This window comes from Zootoca vivipara, chromosome 3 (assembly GCF_963506605.1).
Source record: "Zootoca vivipara chromosome 3, rZooViv1.1, whole genome shotgun sequence".
NCBI lineage: Eukaryota > Metazoa > Chordata > Lepidosauria > Squamata > Lacertidae > Zootoca > Zootoca vivipara.
The window spans coordinates 110,515,961-110,537,184 of NC_083278.1; the positions used below are offsets into that span (position 1 = coordinate 110,515,961).

General features: G+C 45.0%; 1 protein-coding gene across 4 annotated transcripts in view; it reads left to right on the top strand.

The window, feature by feature from the left end:
- Positions 1-21,224, top strand: part of VRK2 (VRK serine/threonine kinase 2) — a 58,763-nt gene that overhangs the window by 4,815 nt on the left and 32,724 nt on the right. For 3 of the 4 annotated variants that reach the window (XM_035110924.2, XM_060273142.1, XM_060273144.1), the window contains exons 3-8: positions 6,318-6,373; positions 7,669-7,738; positions 8,060-8,147; positions 8,843-8,951; positions 10,176-10,268; positions 18,402-18,534. In XM_035110924.2, coding sequence (XP_034966815.2) covers positions 6,318-6,373; positions 7,669-7,738; positions 8,060-8,147; positions 8,843-8,951; positions 10,176-10,268; positions 18,402-18,534 — 549 coding nt within the window. Of the gene's footprint in view, positions 1-4,064; positions 4,119-6,317; positions 6,374-7,668; positions 7,739-8,059; positions 8,148-8,842; positions 8,952-10,175; positions 10,269-18,401; positions 18,535-21,224 lie in introns of all 4 variants that reach the window. The other variant, XM_060273143.1, reaches the window with a different exon arrangement.

Consider the following 21,224-nt stretch of genomic DNA (forward strand, 5'->3'; position numbering starts at 1 on the left):
ATGCCAATAACAATAGATTGAATTTCACTTCATCATTGGCATCTGTCTGGATGCGCCCAAATAATCATGTCACGCTGAAAGACTGACTGTTTTGTGGCTGTGAGAGATTTTGCAGCCAGGATCTGACTTGATTACATGCACGAAGGAGACAGTGAAGAAGATGGGTGCGCAGAAACATAGACCTATGGGGAGAGCAGAAGGAATCCCCCGAAGCCCATGAGAGAAGACGTTACTAGACAATTACAGCCTTGATATCAGATAGCTCTGTCTGTATAGATCTTCTCTCAAAAGTAACATAATATTTCCCCTGAGCTCTGCAGGCCTCAAGCTTAAGTAAAACGCTTATCCACAGACTGAGCTTCAGTTAATGTCTTTCGTGCATGTTAAGACTTTCACAATGTCGTGGTTTTAGAAAGACAAAGGTCTACTGGACCATATTTAAGTTGAGTTTGAAACCTTTGCCATTTTTAAAAACTTTCTGGTTCTGAAATATGCCTTCCTAGCATGGTTATTGTGATGTTACTGCAGTGTTTCTCAAACTTGGGTCCCCAGCTGTTGTTGCACTGCAACTCCCATCGTTCTTCACCAGTGGACCTGCTAGCTAGGGATGATGGGAGTTATAGTCCAACAACAGCTGGGGACCTAAGCTTGAGAAACACTCCAGTATGTAAACCCAGCAGAAGAATAATTTCTGAGGAACACTGGTTAAACCTCCCACCCACCCACCCTTCTTTCCCTGTGTGTGCACGTACACAAATACACTTTCTTGAGGCCATCAGTGTTCGCAAAATGAGCATCTGTTGCCAAAACCTCCAGCAGCAGCAGTGAGATCAGCTGTGGACAGGAGTTGGGGAATTCTATTTAATTGCCAATAGGCATAGCTTTTTTGCTCTCCCCTAGTGTGCAAACTTTGCCTGCAAAACCGGCTCCCTAAGATCTATGGCAGACACTTTTCTCCATTATATTCCAAGAGACGATTGCCACGAAAATGAACCGCTGGAAGTGAAAGCTGGCAGCCTCCAGCTGGCAGACCAAGCCAGCAAGTTAACTTTGTCGGACTTCTGGGTGCTGTGGTGCCAGGCTGAGCAGGGAGGCGGAGAATGGCAATTTCCTCCAGAAATGTGCTCCAATGTTGCTGCTTGCTTATTAAAACTAATAAAGCTGTGGGGGAGCGCCATAGCTCAGTGGCAAAGAACATGCTCTGCATGCAGAACATCCTGGGCTCAGTCTCTCTAGATAGGAGAGCGGAGCGAGACCAGTAGCAAAAGGCAGTTCGGGTTTAGGTGGGTCGAATAGCTGATGCATATGGGTTTCGTTTGTGGAAAGGCTGTAGCTCACTAGTAGAGCGTCAGCTTTGCATGCAGAAGGTCACAGGTTCAATCCCTAGCATCTCCAGAAAGTTCAGTTATACAGTGGTGCCTCGCTAAATGAAATTAATTCGTTCCAGGACTAAATCCGTCCTACGAAAATTTCGTCTACCGAGGCACCGTTTCCCATAGGAATGCATTAAAAGTCAATTAATGCGTTCCTATGGGCTCCGGCGGAACTGGTGGCGGTGGCGGCGCCTGTTCTCTTGGCTCGGGGAAGGCAGGCAGGCGCTTCCCCGAGCCAAGAGAGCAAGCGCCGTTGCTGCCAACGACAGAGCCGGATCGGACGAAGCTTCAGAAGCTTCGTCGGATCCGGCTCTGTCGGGCGGGGTGGGGGAAAGGCGAAGGAACGATCCTGCGCCTTTCCCCCACCGCTGCCAAGCCCCATGCCGGCAGTGTGTGACGGGGGGCGGCGACGGGAGAAAAGCTTCTCTCGTCGCTGCCTCCCGCCTGCCTCCCCCGACATTGAGCGCAGTTTCGGAGACCTCCGAAGCTGCGCTCAATGCCAGCTGTGCGTGGTGGGAGGCGGCGACGGGAGAAGAGCTTCTCCCGTCGCCGCCTGCCTCCCTGACATTGAGCGCAGCTTCGGAGGTCTCCGAAACTGCGCTCAATGCCGGCTGTGCGTGGTGGGAGGCGGCGACGGGAGAAGAGCTTCTCCCGTCGCCGCCTCCCGCCTGCCTCCCCGACATTGAGCGCAGCTTCGGAGGTGTCCGAAACTGTGCTCAATGCCGGCTGTGCGTGGTGGGAGACGGCAACGGGAGAAGAGCTTCTCCTTGCCGCCGCCTCCCGCCTGGATCGGACACAAGGCGGGGAAAGACCTTTGCCTTCTTTCCGCGCTAGTGTTCCGCTGGTCTCTGCCGGTTGCCCCTCACTGCTCGGGGCAACCGGCAGAGACCAGTGGAAAACCGGCAGAGACCAGTGGAAAACAAAGGGGAACCAGCCGCAGTTGGAAGAAGGCAAAGGAAGATCAGCTGATCTTTCTTTGCCTTCTTCCCTTCCTACAGCTGGTTCCCCTTTTGCTAGACGAATGCCTTTTGCAAATAGGTTTTGTGATTGGAGGTTTTTATGGCCACGCTTCGCAAGACGAAGCGGCGGCCATAGAAAACCTCGTCGTCTTGCGAGGCAACCTCCGATCGCAAAATCCATTCGTATAGCGGAAATTTCGTTAAGCAGGGAATTCGTAAAGCGAGGCACCACTGTATCTTTGATTTCATGTAGAGTTAAAGGATTTTCATTCAAGTGAAGGAGAAAGAAACCTAGGGGTTAACATACTGTGCAAAGGACCTGTGTTTGTACATACATGACCACTGGCCTTGACGTTGTTCTCCAGAGGTTGCGGTGACCAGCTTCTTAAGCCGTGTGGAAGGGAGGGAGGCAGCTTACGCTGTAGCACCCAGCTGCTTGCGAGCTGGTTCATTACATTTGTATAGTAGGATCAGATCTTACTTCCATCACACCACCTCTCACGAGCTTGTTCTTCAGAGAGGTTTTTCACTTCAACTCCCATTAACCCCAGCTAGCGTGTTCTAGCTAGGGCAGACAGGACTTGTACTGTAGTGCAGAACATCTGGAAGGCAGATGTAAAAAAAGAGGTGTTCCAAGCTTCTCCCAAAGCCTAACACTTGGGAAATCACACGGGTTGCATTCTAGCAGGATAGGAAGGTGTAGCTAGAGGTGGAAGGAAACTGGAGTTGTGGGAGCGAGTCAGTGAGTGGTGGTAAGGCAGTCAAGGTAGACCACCTGTGACTCATGTTAGGGAATCTTCGGCCATGTTCCTAACCTGCGGCATCCATACAACATTTGAGCATTCATTTTATCCGTGGAGGCGCAGGTAATCTCAGTGGCTGGAAGCGCCTCTTACCTTCTGTGCCTGGTATGACAGCTTTGACCATTTCTGGACCACATCAGTTCAGGCATTGGCGGCTTTTAAGGTTGGCTCGCCGCAGTGCACTCTGTTGTTGTGAGGCTTCCTTTGCACTTGACCTGGAAACTGCATTTAGATCCTGCCAGCATATAGCGTTTCTGCCCGGGGTTCTCTGCTCGTTGCTGATTTGTTACCAGGTCAAGCTCAGTGCGTTACTATTAGAAGAGAAAGCCCTTGACAGCATAGGACCAGTTTACCTGCCAAATTGCCTTTCCTGCATATGTGCTCGCTCAAGCATATAATAATATATATATATATTATAGAATCGTAGAATCGTAGAGGTGGAAGGGGACCCCAAGGGTCATCTAGTCCAACCCCTTGCAATGTATGAATCTCAGCTAAAGCATCCATGACAGATGGCCATCTAACTTCTGCTTTAAAAGGTTATATAGAGTTATAAATATTCTGAACAATTAAAACAAAAGAAGCAGATATCCCTGCATATAATATAATATAATATAATATAATATAATATAATATAATATAATAATATATACAATTATGATATTATGTGATTTAGGCCTTTAACATTAAGTCATGTAATCTTTAATGATTTCATCATGAATTGTAAAGAGAGAGTGTCAATTTAACTTTAAAAGTTGGGAAAGAAAGTATGTGAAGAATAAGACAGAAAAAGTGAGAAGAGTTTCAGTTGCAGATTATTTGTCTTTTTATCCTTATTTTACTGGAGAAAAGGTTTGAGTTTCTATTGCTGCTATCTCATCTTCTTCAGTGTTCTTAACCAGCTGATTTTTCCTTTTCCTTTCTTTCAGTTTTCAGTTCATAAAATAAAATTATCAGACGTAAGGCCTCGTGCAAAGTTATTGGTAAAGTCCAGTTCAATTGGGTTTGTTTGGAAGGTGCTAATCATTCAAAATCAATGATACTATCTTCAATTATCTTCAGTTCATTTTAATTTTATTGAAGAAATCATTATTCCTCAACAATCTGTTTTTCTTCCTTTAACAGATAAGTTTCTTCTTTTTACAGTATTTCAAATAATGATTGGTTGTAAGGTTGTAATTTTGGCTTTATTAATTATAGTTAAAGGCTTTAACTCAATAGTTCTGTCTCTTTCTTGATCAGTTCGGTCCCAGTTACATTTTAATAAAGATATTTGAAAGTCTCCTATTCTTAAGATAATTAAGTCTTTAAAGTTAATTTTAATTATAATATTTGCATAAGGACAGAAGCACTTAACGGTATGCATCAGTTTCATGTAAATTTGGCCTTAGTCTCCAACTTCACTCGAGGACCAGTTCCTTTTTAGCATTGCCCTTAGTGTGATGCCCATGGTGTGGCCCTTCTGGGTGTCATTGGACTCCAATTCCCATATGCCCTGCGGAGGACCTTACGGCCCGCAAACAGTAACATCTTGGAGGTCCTGGGCCTCAAGGAGGTTAGATTGGCCTCACCCAGTGCCAGGGCCTTTTCGGCCTTGGCCCCAGCCTGGTGGAACGCCCTGCCGTAAGAGACCAGGGTGCTGCAGACTTGACATCCTTCCGCAGGGCCTGTAAGACGAAGCTGTTCCACCAGGCCTTTGGTTGGGGCCCAGTCTGACCCCTCTCCTCCTACAAGACCCTATATATATGAGGCCTCTCTAACTCCTCTCACCGGCTCATATAAATAGCTGAGCCTGGTGAGTACCTAAGGTTTCCAACCCCTATAGTCATAATTTGCCGGTTGCCTTCTGATCTTAATTTGATTTTAATCCGATTTTAAGCTGTATTTCAGTCAATTGCTGAATTTTATGTTTTGATGTATTTCTATTTTGATGTCAGCCGCCCTGAGCCCGGTTATGGATGATATAAATAAAATATTATTATTAATCAATCCCCCAGTCCAGCATGGCCAGCAACATCTGGATGGCCACAGGGTATCTCCACCCCTAGTTTAGCAGGACCTACAGCAGAGGTATTTAACCTTTGGCCATCAGGTTGTTGCTGAGCTCCAACTCCAATCATCCCCAGCCATAATGGCCAATAGTTAGGGATGATTCAGGTCGCAACATATGGAGTGCCGCAGATTAGCCACCCCAACCCACTGCCTTAATGCCTCATTGCCCGTCTTTGGGTGGAAAAATGGGGGTACAAGTAGTGCAGTTGTTCCCTGTTCTGCTCCACAGAACCTAGAGAAGAACCACATTGGGGGTGGGGGGTGGGGAAGAAGACCCCAAAGTCATTTGGAAATCGATGGTTGCCCATGGCAGTTCATTCCTGCAGTGCAGTCGGAGCTAAATAGGGAATTTTGGCAGATGCAGTTTGTCATATTGCCATGCTGCATGGGGTGGAGAGCCTTCCCCACTTCTGCCCAGTCCTGCTCTTCCTCCTAGAATTTGTGGGGACTTGGGTTCCGGTCTTTGCTCAGCCACTTGTTCACTGGATGGCTTTGGAGCAAGTTGCAGATTTTTATTTATTTATTGGCCTCATTGTCTCATCTGATGAAACGGGCGTGGTACCTCGCAAGACGAATGCCTCGCACAACGCAAAACTCACAAGACGAAAGGGGTTCGCGTTTTTTTTGGTGACTCGCAAGACTAATTTTTCTATGGCCATGCTTTGCAAGACGATTTTTTTTGGCAATCTCTCCCCCCCCCCATTCCTATGGGAAACCGTGCTTTGCAAGACAAAATTATCGCAATACGAAACCACTCACGGAATGAATTAATTTCGTCTTGCGAGGCATCACTGTAGCAGTACTTGAAGTAAGGAAGAAAACGGGTAGAGGTCTACATGAGGTTCTTGTTATGCAGTGAGAAGATATTTTCATTGTTATTGTTACTATGTTTTTGATTTTATGATACTATTCGAGTTCTTTAAATTATTTGTGCATATTGCCCAGAGGTGTTTAGTTATTAATCTGTTTAGAGAAGCATTTAAATAAATGGTGTTGTTTGTATGGTCTATATGGGACTTGTCATATTGTTTCTGTTGATTCTTAGTTTAAATTCTGTTCATAGCTAGAGAGATCAATTCATCCGTAACCCACCTCTCTCTCTCTCTTTCCACCCACATTCTGTCCTGCAGCTTCCCCTCGCCTTGATGTTCCCGTAGAAGACACTGCAGATCATGTCATTAAAGTGGTAATTTTCATACCTTTTTAAATATCAACTTCCTTGGCAAAGGGCTGAAAGTTACTGTAACTCTCTGTATTTCCTTTTTGTTATGCATTTGTGGTGATTTGCGTTCACGGTGATATTGGGGCGGTTATACTTGATCGTGCTTTCAGTAATGTTTACGCCTGCAAATATCTTGGGGGTAGACAGACTGCTTTGTCTCCTGCCCTGTAACTTCCTGCTAAAATCCTGTAACATTGCATACCACAAGCATTCCAGGGTTTGTTTGCTTGTTTTGTCCCTGGAGTGCTCCTCCAGATGGCAATAATGCAGAAACATGGGGAAAGCACCACAGAACAACTAATAAATGTTGCTTTCCCTACATATGAGGCTTCTATTATTACTTTTGCCTCGTTTTCAATGCAATTTCAGAATGTCTATAGGCCCTGCCCCTAACAGCACAGCATAATTTCCTGATGTACCTTCTAGTATTGATTTTCATCCGTACTGGAGTAATAATTCTTACTCTAGTTTTACAGTTACGATGGAATCTGCAAGAATGGAGGTGCCAGGTACACGGGGCGGGGAGTGTGTAGTTCCACAACCTAGAAGCTGCCACGAGGAATGCCCCCTCCTGGGCCACCCCACCACCCTGATTGGGGCACAGTGGAATTGCCAAGAGTCCCTCCTCTGCTTATCTCAACACCTGAGAGGGTTTGGAGGGATGGAGACCTGTGTTCACAAGAGAACTTCCTCTTCCTTAAACAAGCCCCCTCAGAATCTGCTCCAGTTTCCCCCTAGGATAGACTCTGGGGGTACATGGGCAGAGGATAGGAAAGTCCTGCACTGGATACAACCCATTATCTATCCTCTTTATTCATTTTACACAACTTTATCACATCCTCCTTCTAAGGACAACCACCAGCCTTCCCTTTTTCTTTCCAACGATCCTGTGAGGTTAATTTTTTAAAAAAGCTCAACAACTTTGATGAAGCCTCCACAAAAAGAAAAAGCTTAACAACTCTGGTCAATTCAATGGGTAGTTCACTGCCATTTTATTTATAGTGGGAGTAGATCACAGTCTCTTGGAAGTTGGACATGCCTGGCCTAAAATGTGTAACTGTATGAAGCTTTGTGGCCTGAGGTTTTTAAAAAAATTTTTTGGGGTGCCTCCAACCCTTGTTGAACTCTCAAGACATTGTGATGTTTAGGTAGTGATATACAATGATGTTGAGAAACAGATATCACCCAGCCCTAGTTTTGAGTGACATCTCGTTAACAGGATGTGTTCAATGCATTTGCTTCTTTGTTTTTTAATGCAGGAATACCTTGAAAACGGACCCTTGTTTTCTGAACTGAAATTCTACCAGCGAGCTGCAAAACAAGAGCATAGTAAGTGGAGTGGCGGACGAGTCGAAGCATTTACACACTTCTTACAGTACAATAACGCTTTTCCAAATACAGAAGCACACGGTTGTTCTCTTCCGCAAATGTAGTTGCATGTATTGTTTTCTTGCTGTTATTGTCTACTAACAGTTTCAAAACATGTGGGATCTTTTGATGAAGGGCAGTGTATAAATAGAATAAATAATAAATAAAAACCTTAAGCCCAACTGTTTCTTTAAAAAACTTTAAACACGCAAGCATATTTTTTCATATAAAAAAAAGAAACTTCTTTTTTAATTTTTTTTACATTCTTTACATTTTTGCCAGTCAAGAAGTGGATGAAGCTGAAACGACTGACATTTTTAGGAATTCCTTTCTTCTGGGGAGCTGGCCAGACTGAACATAATGGCAAAAGGTAAGGAAAACGCACGCACACACACACACAGACACACACACAATGTACGTGAATAAGAATTAGCATTTTTGAGGGTGGGGAGTTAAGTTGTCCATTTCCTCAAAAGGAGGAGGAAGCTGTTTAGGTCATTCGTAGACCTCATGGTTTGCAGCCTGAAGTTCCTAGCTACTGTCCCCCTGGCCTCTCAGATTAGAAGGGTCTTGGGTAGCCCAACTAACAACTAGAGCAGTGGTGGCCACACTTGGCCCTACAGCTGTTTTGGGGACTACAATTCCCACCACCTCCGGCCACTGGTCCTGTTAGCTATGGATGATGGGAGTTGTAGTCCAAAAACAGCTGGAGGGCCAAGTTTGGCCACCACTGAACTAGAGCATTAGACCAGTGATCTAATCTGCTCAAAGGCAGTTTAGTGCAGTCCTAGTACGTGCACCTGTGTACACAGGATTTCCCTTGATCTCTCGACCTGAGTCCCTGGTTTGAATTGCTGTATGGTTTTAATAGGATTGTTTTATTGTGGGTGCTTATATTTTAATGCCTGTGTAAGGGGCTTTTATACTTCGTAGAAGCCTATTTTAACATTAAGTGGCACATAAATAAAGAAACAAAAAGAATAATACATTTTGTTGCTTATAATACAAGGCAACAAGCCATGACAATCCTATGCTTATGTCTCTCTCTGTGTGTGTTTTATATAGTTACAGATTTATGGTGATGGAAAGGTTAGGAGAGGATCTGCAAAGCATCTTTGAAAGAGGAGGGCGGAAGTTCAGCAAGGGAACGGTTCTACAGATTGGAGTCCGCATGGTGGGTATTGGGCCCTTAGCAGTGCGAAGCTTGAAGGAAATGTGTGTTGTCTAAACAGTCTCTAACCGATGCTCGTGTACTGTTAACCTGATGGTTAACTCTGATGGGGAAGTTCTGCAACGTTATCCAGATGCAGATTGCTGTACCGTTTTCATAAGTTATTGTTAAAGGAATTACATATTGCTTCAGAAATATTGGGTTGTATCCAACCAAGTTGTACCCATTGATGTTAACCCAAGTTAGCCATGCCTGTCAACGTTAATGGGCCTTCTTTAATCAGGGGTAGCATTGAATACAGCGCATTGCTTTCTTTTTCCATAAAGTAAAGGTAAAGGGACCCCTGACCATTAGGTCCAGTCGTGACCGACTCTGGGGTTGCGCGCTCATCTCACATTATTGGCCGAGGGAGCCGGCGTATAGCTTCCAGGTCATGTGGCCAGCATGACAAAGCCGCTTCTGGCAAACCAGAGCAGCACATGGAAACGCCGTTTTCCTTCCCGCTATAGCAGTTCCTATTTATCTACTTGCATTTTGATGTGCTTTCGAACTGCTAGGTTGGCAGGAGCTGGGACCAAGCAACGGGAGCTCACCCCGTCACACGGATTCGAACTGCCGACCTTCTGATCAGCAAGCCCTAGGCTCAGTGGTTTAACCACAGCGCCACCTGGGTCTTTTTCCATAGGCAGATTTAATTGAATAAAGTTGATACGAGTTACTGAGATGCATTTTTTTCATCACTTGTTATTTACTCATTGATATTGGGGAGCTTGTGTATTGTGGTAGCTGGGGAGGCTGTCCTCAGCCATGAACCTCATACAGTGGTACCTCTGGTTACGAACTTAATTCATTTCGGAGTTCCATTCTTAACCTGAAACCATTCTTAACCTGATGTACCACTTTAGCTAATGGGGGCTCTCGCTGCCACCATGCCGCCGACTCGCAATTTCTGTTCTCATCCTGAGGTAAAGTTCTTAACCCAAGGTACTCCTTCCGGGTTAGCGGAGTCTGCAACCCGAAGTGTTTGTGACCCAAGGTACCACTGTAGATGGGTTTAAGATCAAAATTTCAACGCCTCCCTCACCCCCCACTTTTCATCCCGAGTTAAGACAATGGCCTGCTTTTCCTCTTCAGCTTATTGCTTTCCGACTAAAACTGGCTGACCTACTGGCCTAGTATCAGCATGACTCCTCGTTTCCTTTGTAATTTTCCCCTCTCCTCCACTAGCTGGATGCCTTGGAATACATACATGAACATGAATATGTTCATGGGGACATTAAAGCAGGAAATTTGCTTTTGGGCTACAGAAATCCACATGAGGTAAGCATCACATTTCCCCCCCCCACCTGCTTCATTGTTAAATTTGTTTTGTTGGGGTGTGTGCTATAGTCCATTGCTATAGTTCATGGTTTGTTTGGGTGGGGTGTGTGCTATAGTTCATTTGTTTTGCTGTGGGGAATCGCATGGCTCTGTAGAGTCACCGGCATTTGTTCCACGGGCCAGATCCAGCCTGCTAAATGACAGGAAATGACCTGAGTATGACCTTATTGTGATTCAGTCCAATGTTCTAGCTAGATCTGTATAGTCTGCACTGGCCAAAAGCCGCTCTCCAGGGTTTGCGGCTGGGGGCTCCCCCAGTCCTACCTGTAGATGCCAGCATTGAACCTGGGGGCCTTCTGCATGCAAGACAGGTGTATCACCATTGAGGCAGCCTCCTTCGCCAACGACCCTTCCACCAGCACCTGCAGCTTTATCGTTCAATCTAATCAGGCTATAAAACTCTCTGTCTGTGCTATAGGGAGTGATCTTTAAAAGGGAAGGCTGAGGGATGCCCAGTCTCGGCACTTAAGCAACCCAGGGCTGAGGCCCCCTACCTGTTCTTTACAAGGAAAACGTAGCATTTTGGGCCATCCCAGCACTGGGGTGGGTGCAAACGCTGCCTTTTCCCTGGCCTTACCCCATACATGCGCACTCAACTGCTTGGATTGGCGGAATTGGCGCTGCTGCAGTTGCTGGCATTAGAAACGGGAGCAGAAAGGGAGGGGACTCATCTCGGCATCTATCCTTCGCCTACCTGAACACTTTGTTTCCAATTTTTAAATATATTTTTACATATATTGGGTCGGAATCAGAGCTGCTTTTCTTTAATTGAAACAAAAAAATACCCCTTAAAAACATAACCCTAGCACAATCTCTGTTTTGATCCCATTCTGCGTTATTAAGAACTTGATCTTTTAGTGTGGCAGCACCTGAACTTTGGAACTCCCTGCCTATGGATATCTGTCAGGCTCCTTTGCTGTACTCTTTTCTTTGGCAGCTGCATAAAACACTTTCATTTAGACAGCAAACCTACTCAGATGCTTAGAAAGCCGATGCGAGCTTTAACCTGTTTTGTTAGTCTGTTGCTCCTTTTAACTCGTTTTTCTTAGTGATGGTTTTGTTACGTTATCTTTTCTTTCTGTAAAACCGCCTTGAGGTTCTTTTATAATCGAGCAGTATGTAGATTTTATGGAACAAACAAATAAAATTGTGACTGCACTACGAGTAAACAGCAGTGCCTTCTCTCTCTTTTTGTTTTAACTTAAGACGGTTTATATATAATCATAAGGAAACGTTTTAAGAGTTGAAAGCGCAGTAGGCGGATGTGTTTTTGAAGTGTAGCGCATGCACGCTAAAGCAGTGTAGCGCATGCACGCTAAAGGCTTGGGTGCAGCTTTGCACACACTGTGAGGACTTGCATTCAAAGTGGTCCCTGCAGCTTGAAATCCTTTGTTCAGCTCCCTATGCACACCTTGGCCTTTGTGTCCATGCACAGGCCAGTTGGATGAGACTCCCTGTCTGCAAATGCCACTGAAGTGGATGAGAACTCCTTGCGCCCCAGGGACGCAATGCTTTGGAGTGATCAGGTGTGGCATCTTGCAGCGCAGTTGATTGCCGCTTTGCTGCTAATAATGCCGTCGTTGAGTTCTGCGGCCTAATTAAGTTGGCCTGCTAATATACTGTTGATCCAGATTTATTGCTGAGCTAACAAAGCAATATATATCGCTGGGTTTTATGTGGCAGCTCTCTTGACTAAAACAATATACAGTTGTACCTTGGTTCTCAAACACCTTGGTATTCGAACAAATTGGAACCCAAACACTGCAAACCCGGAAGTAAGTGTTCTGGTTTGCGAACTTTTTTTGGAAGCCGAACAAGCTCCGTTTTGACTGTTACGCTTCCAATTTGAGTGCCACACTTCCGTTTTGAGGGCTACGCTGAGGCCTGTCTGTTTTTGCTATTTATTTTGCATTTTTGTTTTTGACACACTTTTTTGTGTGTGACTGTGGAACCCAGTTCAGCTACCAAATCATTGGTTGTGTAACTGCAATACATTGTTTATTGCTTTCATTTTATGGATCAGTGGTCTCATTAGATAGTAAAATTCATGTTAAATTGCTGTTTTAGGGGTTGTTTTTAAAAGTCTGGGACAGATTAATCCATTTTGCATTACTTTCTATGGGAAAGCACGCCTTGGTATTGGAACGGACTTCCGGAAAAGATTAAGTTTGAGAACCAAGGTACCACTGTATATGAAAGGATGAAATACATTCTGTGTTTGTAATGCCTTCCCCTCAATATCTTCTTTCTATAGTTGTGATGCTTTTCTAACATTAAGTTCCCTGCTTGTGAAGGTTTCTTTAGCTGTGATTCCTAAACTGCAAGGAGTTGGGCTAGACAACCAGACTCTACAGTTTTATGATTCTAGGTTGTGTTTAGTATAATTTATTGGAGTTTAATTCTGACCGGGATTGCTCTTTGGGATCCTTAGTCTGTGATAATTCTGTTGGAGTTGAACCTCCTTTTGATGTTGTCATTTAGTGCCTATATTTGTGTGCACTGCCTAAAGGCTCCCAAACAAGGCAACAGTTAAGTGCATGACTTTAGACTCTGGTTTGCCGGCTTTGCAGGTTCAGAAATTACACTAAACCCCAGGGTGAGGAAGGGAAAATCCTAAGGGCCAGATTCTTTCATAGGACAGCATGCTATGGATAAGTGAGGCCAGATGCAAAAATGCAGGGGGGAGGCAGCAGGCCCCATGGTAGCCAGAAGTCTCCATCCTGGCAGGCAAGGGTAATAGAATCCTAGAATCGTAGAGTTGGAAGGTACCCTGAGGATCATCCAGTCCAACCCCGTGCAATGCAGGAATATGTGGCTGCCCCATACAGGGATCGAGCCTGCAACCTTGGCGCTATCAGCTCTGTGCTCTAACCAACTGAGCACTAAGACGTAGTTAATTCCAAACCAGGTTTAAGAAAAGCTTTCTTACAATTGCCTTGAGGGCTTTTTCTTTCTTTCGTGTTTTACAGTCAAGTGGTATGTTAAAATTTTTGGAATAACTAAGAAAGTTTGTGTTGGAATTTTAGTTATTTCTGCTGGAAATGTACATTCCAGAATATCTGCTTTTATATATATATATATATATATGTATTATAGTGTTTTATAATTGTTTTTGTCTGAAATGTTCCCAGCGTTATAGGCAATGCAGAACACACACACAACAACAGCAATGGGGTGTGTGTAAAGCAAGTAATTATTTGTTTACTTGTTTTTTAAAAAAATGTTTTTTATTTATTTCAATTGTTAAAAACATACATATATTTACATACAAAAATCAAAAAAAGAAAGCAGGGAAGCAATTTGTTACATGTTTTTCATCTCTATGATAAAAATGAAAAGGCCAAAAAACAGAAAAAGGACACAATAAGGAGAAAAGGAAAAAAAATACAAACAATGCATAAAATAACAGCAACTTCCAATCATATCCTATGTAACTTATATAGAAGTGTTTTATAATTGTTTTTGTCTGAAATGTTCCCAGCGTTATAGGCAATGCAGAACACACACAACAACAACAGCAATTTGTTTACATGTATGGGAGTGAGAAAGGCAACCAAATAAAACCAGCTCTCTTCTTTTCCTTTGACCTCCTAAATGATGTGTTGGGAATTGTAAGATGATCGGAATCTGCTGACCTCCGGAAGGTCAGCTTGCTGCTGATTTCATTCACTTGCAGGGAAGCGTTAGTTAGGCCATTGAGTGAATCTTCAGGGCAAAAGAGCCTCTCTTTTTTATCAATAAGCCTCTTAACGCTTTGAGGGTTGTTGCAGTGCATCAGGAGAGGGTGCTGAGCTTTTTGCCCTGGCAACAGCATTCGAAGCTCTCCTCGGACCTCTATGTATTTTTCAGTTCCGTGTAGCCGCTAAGGATCGGGTGTGAAGCAAGTGCTTTATGCCTTGAGCCATCAGATAATTACAATAAGATTTAATTGAAATCTGAATTGATGAATGAATAAAATACTTGAAACATCCACCGCAGTTGCTCATTCAGCATTTCCTCGGAAATATTCAAGGAATGTGGTTCCTCAATTGCCTGAGCTGCCGCTTTCCTTGACCAAATCGCTCTTACACTGAGGAAGGGCTTCCTCGCTTCTGACCAAAATTCTCTCTCCCTGTCTCGTTACATCTATGACTTTTTGTCGTAGGGTTGGTGGAATCTTTCTTCTTTCAGAGTTTTATTTTATGGCATCCTTTCTGTCCCATTAAAAGTTGCTTAAACTACTTTGGAGAGTGCTCTAAAGCATGGGTAGGCAAACTAAGGCCCGGGGCCCAGATCCCGTCTAATCGCCTTCTCAATCCGGCCCACGGACAATCTGGGAATCACCGTGTTTTTTACATGAGTAGAATGTGCTCTTTTATTTAAAATGCATTACTGGGTTATTTGTGGGGCATAGGAATTCGTTCACCCCCCCCTCCAAAATATAGTCAACCCCCCCCCCAGGTTTGAGGGACAGTGGACTGGCCCCCTGCTGAACAAGTTTGCTGTCCCCTGCTCTAAAGTGTGTGCCCTCTCCCCCGCATTTAAGCAGTGTCAGAATTGCAGTTGGCTAGCCACAGTTCGTGATTTCCAAATAATAAAATAAAGGATAGCTTTCTGTGCCTAGATGGAGGCAATATTTGGGTAAGGCTGCCTCTTACATTGCTAAACTCAATGACATGGGAATGCCAGCCAGTTCCACTTAAGTCGCCTCTTCCGTCACAGTGAGTTGACGCATTATTGTCTTTCTAGCTCGGCTAGGTTGGGTAGCAAGCAGCATGAATCTGCTGGAGGATACGGGAGGAAATAAGAGTCGGTCAACCTGACAAAACTTTTATGCCTTGTCCCAGATTTCCAAACGCCGCCTCCAGTCTTTAATCTTTGTATTGCAGTTTGTACAGGTCGTCAGGTGAGAAATATAATCAGTATAATCTTTAAAAGCTGTTGCCCCTGCAGGAACAGAAAGCTGCAGTCCCGGTGACACGCTCCAAATAGGCACAGAAAATGCAGCAGCAAGAAACGCCCCCCCCCCCTAAGACACAGACCAGCCATCCCAAGACTCTAAATCTGCCGGGAGCACAAACAGGAGTCAGTAATTTTAATAGAATCAGCTACCAGATAGCCTGGCTGCCTTTTTTTTTCCTGTAGAAAAAGAGAAAAGAAAAAGGGAGACGGAAAAGAAAGAAACCCATCAAGAGCAATATAATTAAATTAAGAGCAAGGTCAGGCTGGTGCTGTTCATATCCTCCCACCCCCCACCCCCCCACCCCCCGGGCAGGGATTTGCCTGCCAGGACATCACAAAACTAGTTAAAGAGAGTGATGCGGAAAGTAGTTTCTCCAACTTAGCAGCTTGCAAATTAATGCAGTGGTTTTCTTAACGCTGGTGATGCTTCAAAGGTGTTGGTCGGGAGCATAGCCTTAAGGGCAGTGGCTGCTGCTGCTGCTGCTGCTTAAGGTAAAGAGACCCCTGACCATTAGGTCCAGTCACGGACAACTCTGGGGTTGCACGCTCATCTCGCTCTATAGGCCAAGGGAGCCGGCATTTGTCCGCAGACAGCTTCTGGGTCGTGTGGCCACATGACTAAGCCGCTTCTGGCGAAACCAGAGCAGCACACGGAAACACCGTTTACCTTGCCGCCGGAGCGGTACCTAAATATCTACTTGCACTTGATGCGCTTTTGAACTGCTAGGTTGGCAGGAGCAGGGGCCAAGCCACCTGTCACGGGGTTTCGAACCACCAGACTTCTGATCGTCAGCAAGCCCTAGGCTTAATGTCCACTTATTCTATCAAGCTTCTAAAAGGTGCTTATTCTCCGAATACTTTGGGCTGTTCCTTCGGTGGTGCTGTAACTCCATAATTTGTTTCTTTTCATGTTTAGTCTAGCGCAAGGGGTAGCCTGTCCGGTAGGTGGGAAGTTGAACTCCCTTGAAAGGAGCAGGTCTGCATCTTGCAGGTGCTCCTGGATTCAACACTGTCCCAGGAGGCTCAGGTGGCCTCGGCGGTGAGGATTGCCTTTCTTTAAATAGTTCTGGCTGGTTCGCCAGCTACAACCCCGTTTGAATAATTTGGCCACTGTACTCCATGCTCTGGAGGAGCTCTGGCAGGTCAGATGGGGCCTGTGGACCAGAAGTTCCCCAAACCCTGTGATGTACAGCAGTGCTGTCCAACAGGTCGATTGAGATCGACTGGTCGATCCCCGGGACGTTCTGGTTGATCATGGCCTCCTTTTCCTTTGCGGTGGCCCTGCCCCCTCCCTCCATTTTTGCATGGAGTTGTTCCATATCCAGTTCTAACTGTAGCTTCTTGTCCCACATAGAGATTTCTCCGGAGACAGATGAGGTGATCAGGCACTCTCATTTCTTTAAGAACTTGCCATAGTTTGCTGTGGTTGACACAGTCAAAGGCTTTTGCATAGTCAATGAAGCAGAAGTAGACGTTTTTCTGGAACTCTCTAGCTTTCTCCATAATCCAGCGCATGTTTGCAATTTGTTCTCTGGTTCCTCTGCCCCTTCGAAATCCAGCTTGCACTTCTGGGAGTTCTCGGTCCACATACTGCCTAAGCCTGCCTTGTAGAATTTTGAGCATAACCTTGCTAGCGTGTGAAATGAGGGCAATTGTGCGGTAGTTGGAGCATTCTTTGGCACTGCCCTTCTTTGGGATTGGGATGTAGACTGATCTTATTACTGTTATTATTATTTAAAATTCTATAGCACCCTTCACCCAAAGATCATGTGCCAGTTTACCAAATAAAAACACAAAAATACATTACCTTATAAGAGACAAAGACAATACCTCCTCAAATTTAAAAGGGCATTGATTCTTTAATTAGCCAAAGGACTGGGAGAAGAGGAATGTTTTCGCCTGGTACTTCAAGTTACGTAATTAAGGTGCCAGGTAAGCCTCCCTGTTCGGAGCATTCCACAAATGGAGATCCACCGCAAGATAATGTCCCTTCCCATGTTGCCGCCCTCTGGACCTCACATGGAGAAGACACACAAAGGGAGGGCCTCATCAGAGGATGATCTCAAGGTTCGGGTAGGTTCATATGGAGAGAGGCGGTCTTTGAGGTATTGCAGTCCAGAGACATTTAAGGCTTTTCCGGGCAAAAGCAGCTATTTGAATTGGGCCTGGAAGCTACTTGGCAGCCAGTGCATTTGGGCCAGGATTGGTGTAATATGCTCACACCATCTTGCCCCAGTGAGCAACCTAGCAGCCAACTTCTGCACCAGCTGAAGTTTCCAAACAGTCTTCAGAGGCAGCCCCCATGTATAATGCATTGCAGTAATCAAACATAGAGGTTACCAAGTCAAGTTGGCATGCTCTGTGTGAAAGTTCATTAAACAAGTGCTCAGCAAGTGCTGAGACCATAGCTGGGTTTGCTTGTGACATCACCCCTAGAGGGTTACCATTCTTTCCTTATTTCTGCCAAATTCAGACATGGCAAAACTGACAACCTGGGGGCCTTCCTTTTCAGGTTTATTTGCGGGGGGTGGGGGTTGTGTGTGGCTGTTGGAAAACTTTCAAGAGCTTCTGTTCCAACTACAGAGAGATGTTCTCTCCTGGAGACTTTTTGTCCCCCCCACCAGAAGGAAAAATTAGTATGGCATACGCTTGGTGTTTGTGAAAAACTTTCCTCTTCCTTCTGTCCTTTTTCTGTAAGCACGGCTGTTATGAACTTGTCGAAGGGGCTTGCTGTTGAAAGACAAGATCTGTCGTGCCTGCGTGTGTGAGTGTGTTTAGTAAGGAGGAGACGGGGTCCCATAAGCAGCATGGAGACAGATAAAAGACATATTGCACTTTATGATGTCTGGAGGCCCACCTGGAGAGAAGATAGCTTAGGAGCAAAACAGACAAAAAATTCCTTTCTGCTCTGAAATAAGAATGGGTATGGAAGAGGCACGCAATTCAGGAGGGCGAGGGTAGCTCTTAACAGCCCCTCAATGGACATATTTTATCCTGAGATGCCATTTGGCTTAATAAAATGCAGATCTGAGAGTCTCCTCAAGCCACCGTTTTCCTCCAGCTTAATTAGAAAGGTTATACTTTTTTCCAGAGGACGAAAACATCATTCATTTCTCTCCTCTTGTCTTCCAGGTTTATCTTGCTGATTATGGACTCGCCTACAGATATTGTCCCGATGGGAACCACAAAGAGTATCGGGAAAATCCTAAGAAGGGCCATAATGGGACCATAGAGTTTACCAGCTTGGATGCCCACAAGGGAGTAGGTAGGCTGCTCTCTCCCTCTCCCCCCCCCCCACCTCCCTCCTCCCTCAGTCTTCCTTCACCCCTTCAAACACATTTCGGGGAGGAGAAATGAGTAATTGGGCTGGTGTGAAGCACACTTGGAGCAGCCGTGGGTTTATGGGGCTCTGTGTGGCGACTTCCTGTCCCCCTAAGTCAGTGTGGCAATCTGTAGTGTAGCAAGGGAGAAAGCATGATACAGAACAGTGAATTTTGAATAATGCTGCAAGGCGAAGAGAACTTCTTTTTTCCCTTTTTTTTTTAAAGAAAGGAAATTACTGCCTTTAAGTAAACTTTGATGTCGTGCACTGTGAAGCTGTACAATCAGATCAGTAGTAGAGTGGAACTCTCACTCTTTCAGTCTGCTTTTTACAGCAGATGAATCTGTTTTGACATCACTGGACTTACTTGCAGATTTAGATGCGTGGAAAGGAGAATCTCGGGCATCCCCCCCCCCAACCCTCCAGGCCTCTCTGTCTTGGCCATTGAGCCTCTCTTCAGGCCACGCCCCTCACTGGCCTTGATTGACACCATTCCTGAATAAATTTGCCTAGTGTGTGTCCTTAATCTCTGATGATGATTCTTGCTTGTCTGGATGTGAGAATAGAGAGGTGGCGGGATGACTGTGTGTAGAAACTAGCCGACTGTATAAGGTGAAGTTTAAATTCAGGACTACACATTCTTTTGTCTCTGGCCCTGCCCATCATTCGTATGTGCCTCTGGAAGGTTATCCAGAATGGAATGTGGCCCTTCAGCTGGGGGTGGGGTTGGGGAGATTCCCCATTTCTGAATTATGTGCACCTCTAGATTTTGCAGTGCACCTTTGGTCCCTAAAAGAATGCAAAAAATTAATAATAATTATGCATTTTGCTATATGGGAAGAATGCCTACAAAACGTGTACAATTTACCCGTGGAATATTTGTGCATTTGTAGGGAAAATCCACACACAAAAAAAGGGGACTGGTCTGTAACTGAGTGCAAGCTAAATTAATTCAGCAGAGATTAAACCTTGCGGCTTCATCTCTACCTTGTCTTATTTTACTACTCATACCAAAACACACAGGAATCCTCCTACCTACAGGCCACCTGTTGGCCGAAGTCAGTGATCACTTTGCCCCTTTCCAACTATATTATGCCGTGCTCTCGGCAAGACGGCTCTCCTCGTTTCTGATTAAACTTCCTAAAGCTCATCATCTTTTCTCGTTATTTTGCAAGCTATGTGAAGTGTTAACTTTTTAAAAAATTCTTGCCCGCCCCTGCTCCCTCACGCCCCCCCCCACAGTAGCCTTTCATATATCTTACTTATTTAAACTCACTTTGACGGTATTGGAAACACATTTGCAGGTAAATTACATACATAGTCCTTTTATTGGATATTGATTGCACTGCCTTGCATTCCAAGGCAGACTTAATTCAACAATTCCCTAATTAGTTAAAGTCATAACCTGTGTCTTGTATTCATTTACCATTAATTAAACCTCAGCTGTTTATTACACTGCAGTCCAAATTCAATAGCCGGCCCAAAGAGCCATAGAAAAAGAGAAAAAGGTCAATATCGAAAACATATGGCACTTGGGCGAGCCTGTCCGTCCCCCCAATGGCTGCATTGCTTGCAATCGATGAGGGTCAATGCAACGCGACTTTCTTAGTTGCTATGTCAGCAAGACACAAAGTCAATTCTAATGTTATGCTAGTGTGGAAAAAATAAAAGTGATTATTGCCAAACTTTGACTACTGTTTAACTTGAGACTTTTTTGGGGGAGGGGAGTAGGTGCTCTTTAGGAGTTCTGTCTCAAATTTCTTCCCAACTTGCCAATAAGATTCCTCCTTTCTTTCTCCTACCAGCTTCAACCCCCCCCAAAAAAAACCCCTGCCTCTTCTATAAAGCTTTTAAATTTGATTCCCCCCCACCCAAAATCTGTGGGTAGCAAACATGTGCTTTCCAGATGTTACCATATTGCCTTCCACAAATGCCTTGGGGCAATGCACAGAATTCAACAGAAGCAGCTAAGAAAAAATTGGGAACAAACATAGGAAGTAATATCGGATAAATTTTAAAGCAGTTCTGCTGAGTTAACACCCCTGGCAGAGACCTGTTCACATGGCTGGGAAAGGTTGCCGGAACAGAAATGTCTTCAGTTGTTTCTGGTAAGTGTGGATAGCAGGCATCTGTTGAATAGCGACAGGAATGCCGTTCCACAGAACAGGGGCAACCACACTAAAGGCCCTGATCTTCTGTGTCTTCTGATCTTCAGGGAACCTTTAGGAGAAACTCTCCTGCTCTCATGGGACCCAGGTGGCGCTGTGGGCTAAACCACTGAGCCTAGGGCTTGCTCATCAGAAGGTCGGTGGTTCGAATCCCTGTGACGGGGTGAGCTCCCGTTGCTTGGTCCCAGCTCCTGCCAACCTAGCAGTTCGAAAGCACATCAAAATGCAAGTAGATAAATAGGAACCGCTATAGCGGGAAGGTAAACGGCGTTTCCATGTGCTGCTCTGGTTTGCCAGAAGCGGCTTTGTCATGCTGGCCACATGACCTGGAAGCTATACGTCGGCTCCCTCGGCCAATAATGCGAGATGAGCGCGCAACCCCAGAGTCGGTCACAACTGGACCTAATGGTCAGGGGTCCCTTTACCTTTACCTCCTGCTCTTATAGATGTTGTTGGGGTCTAATT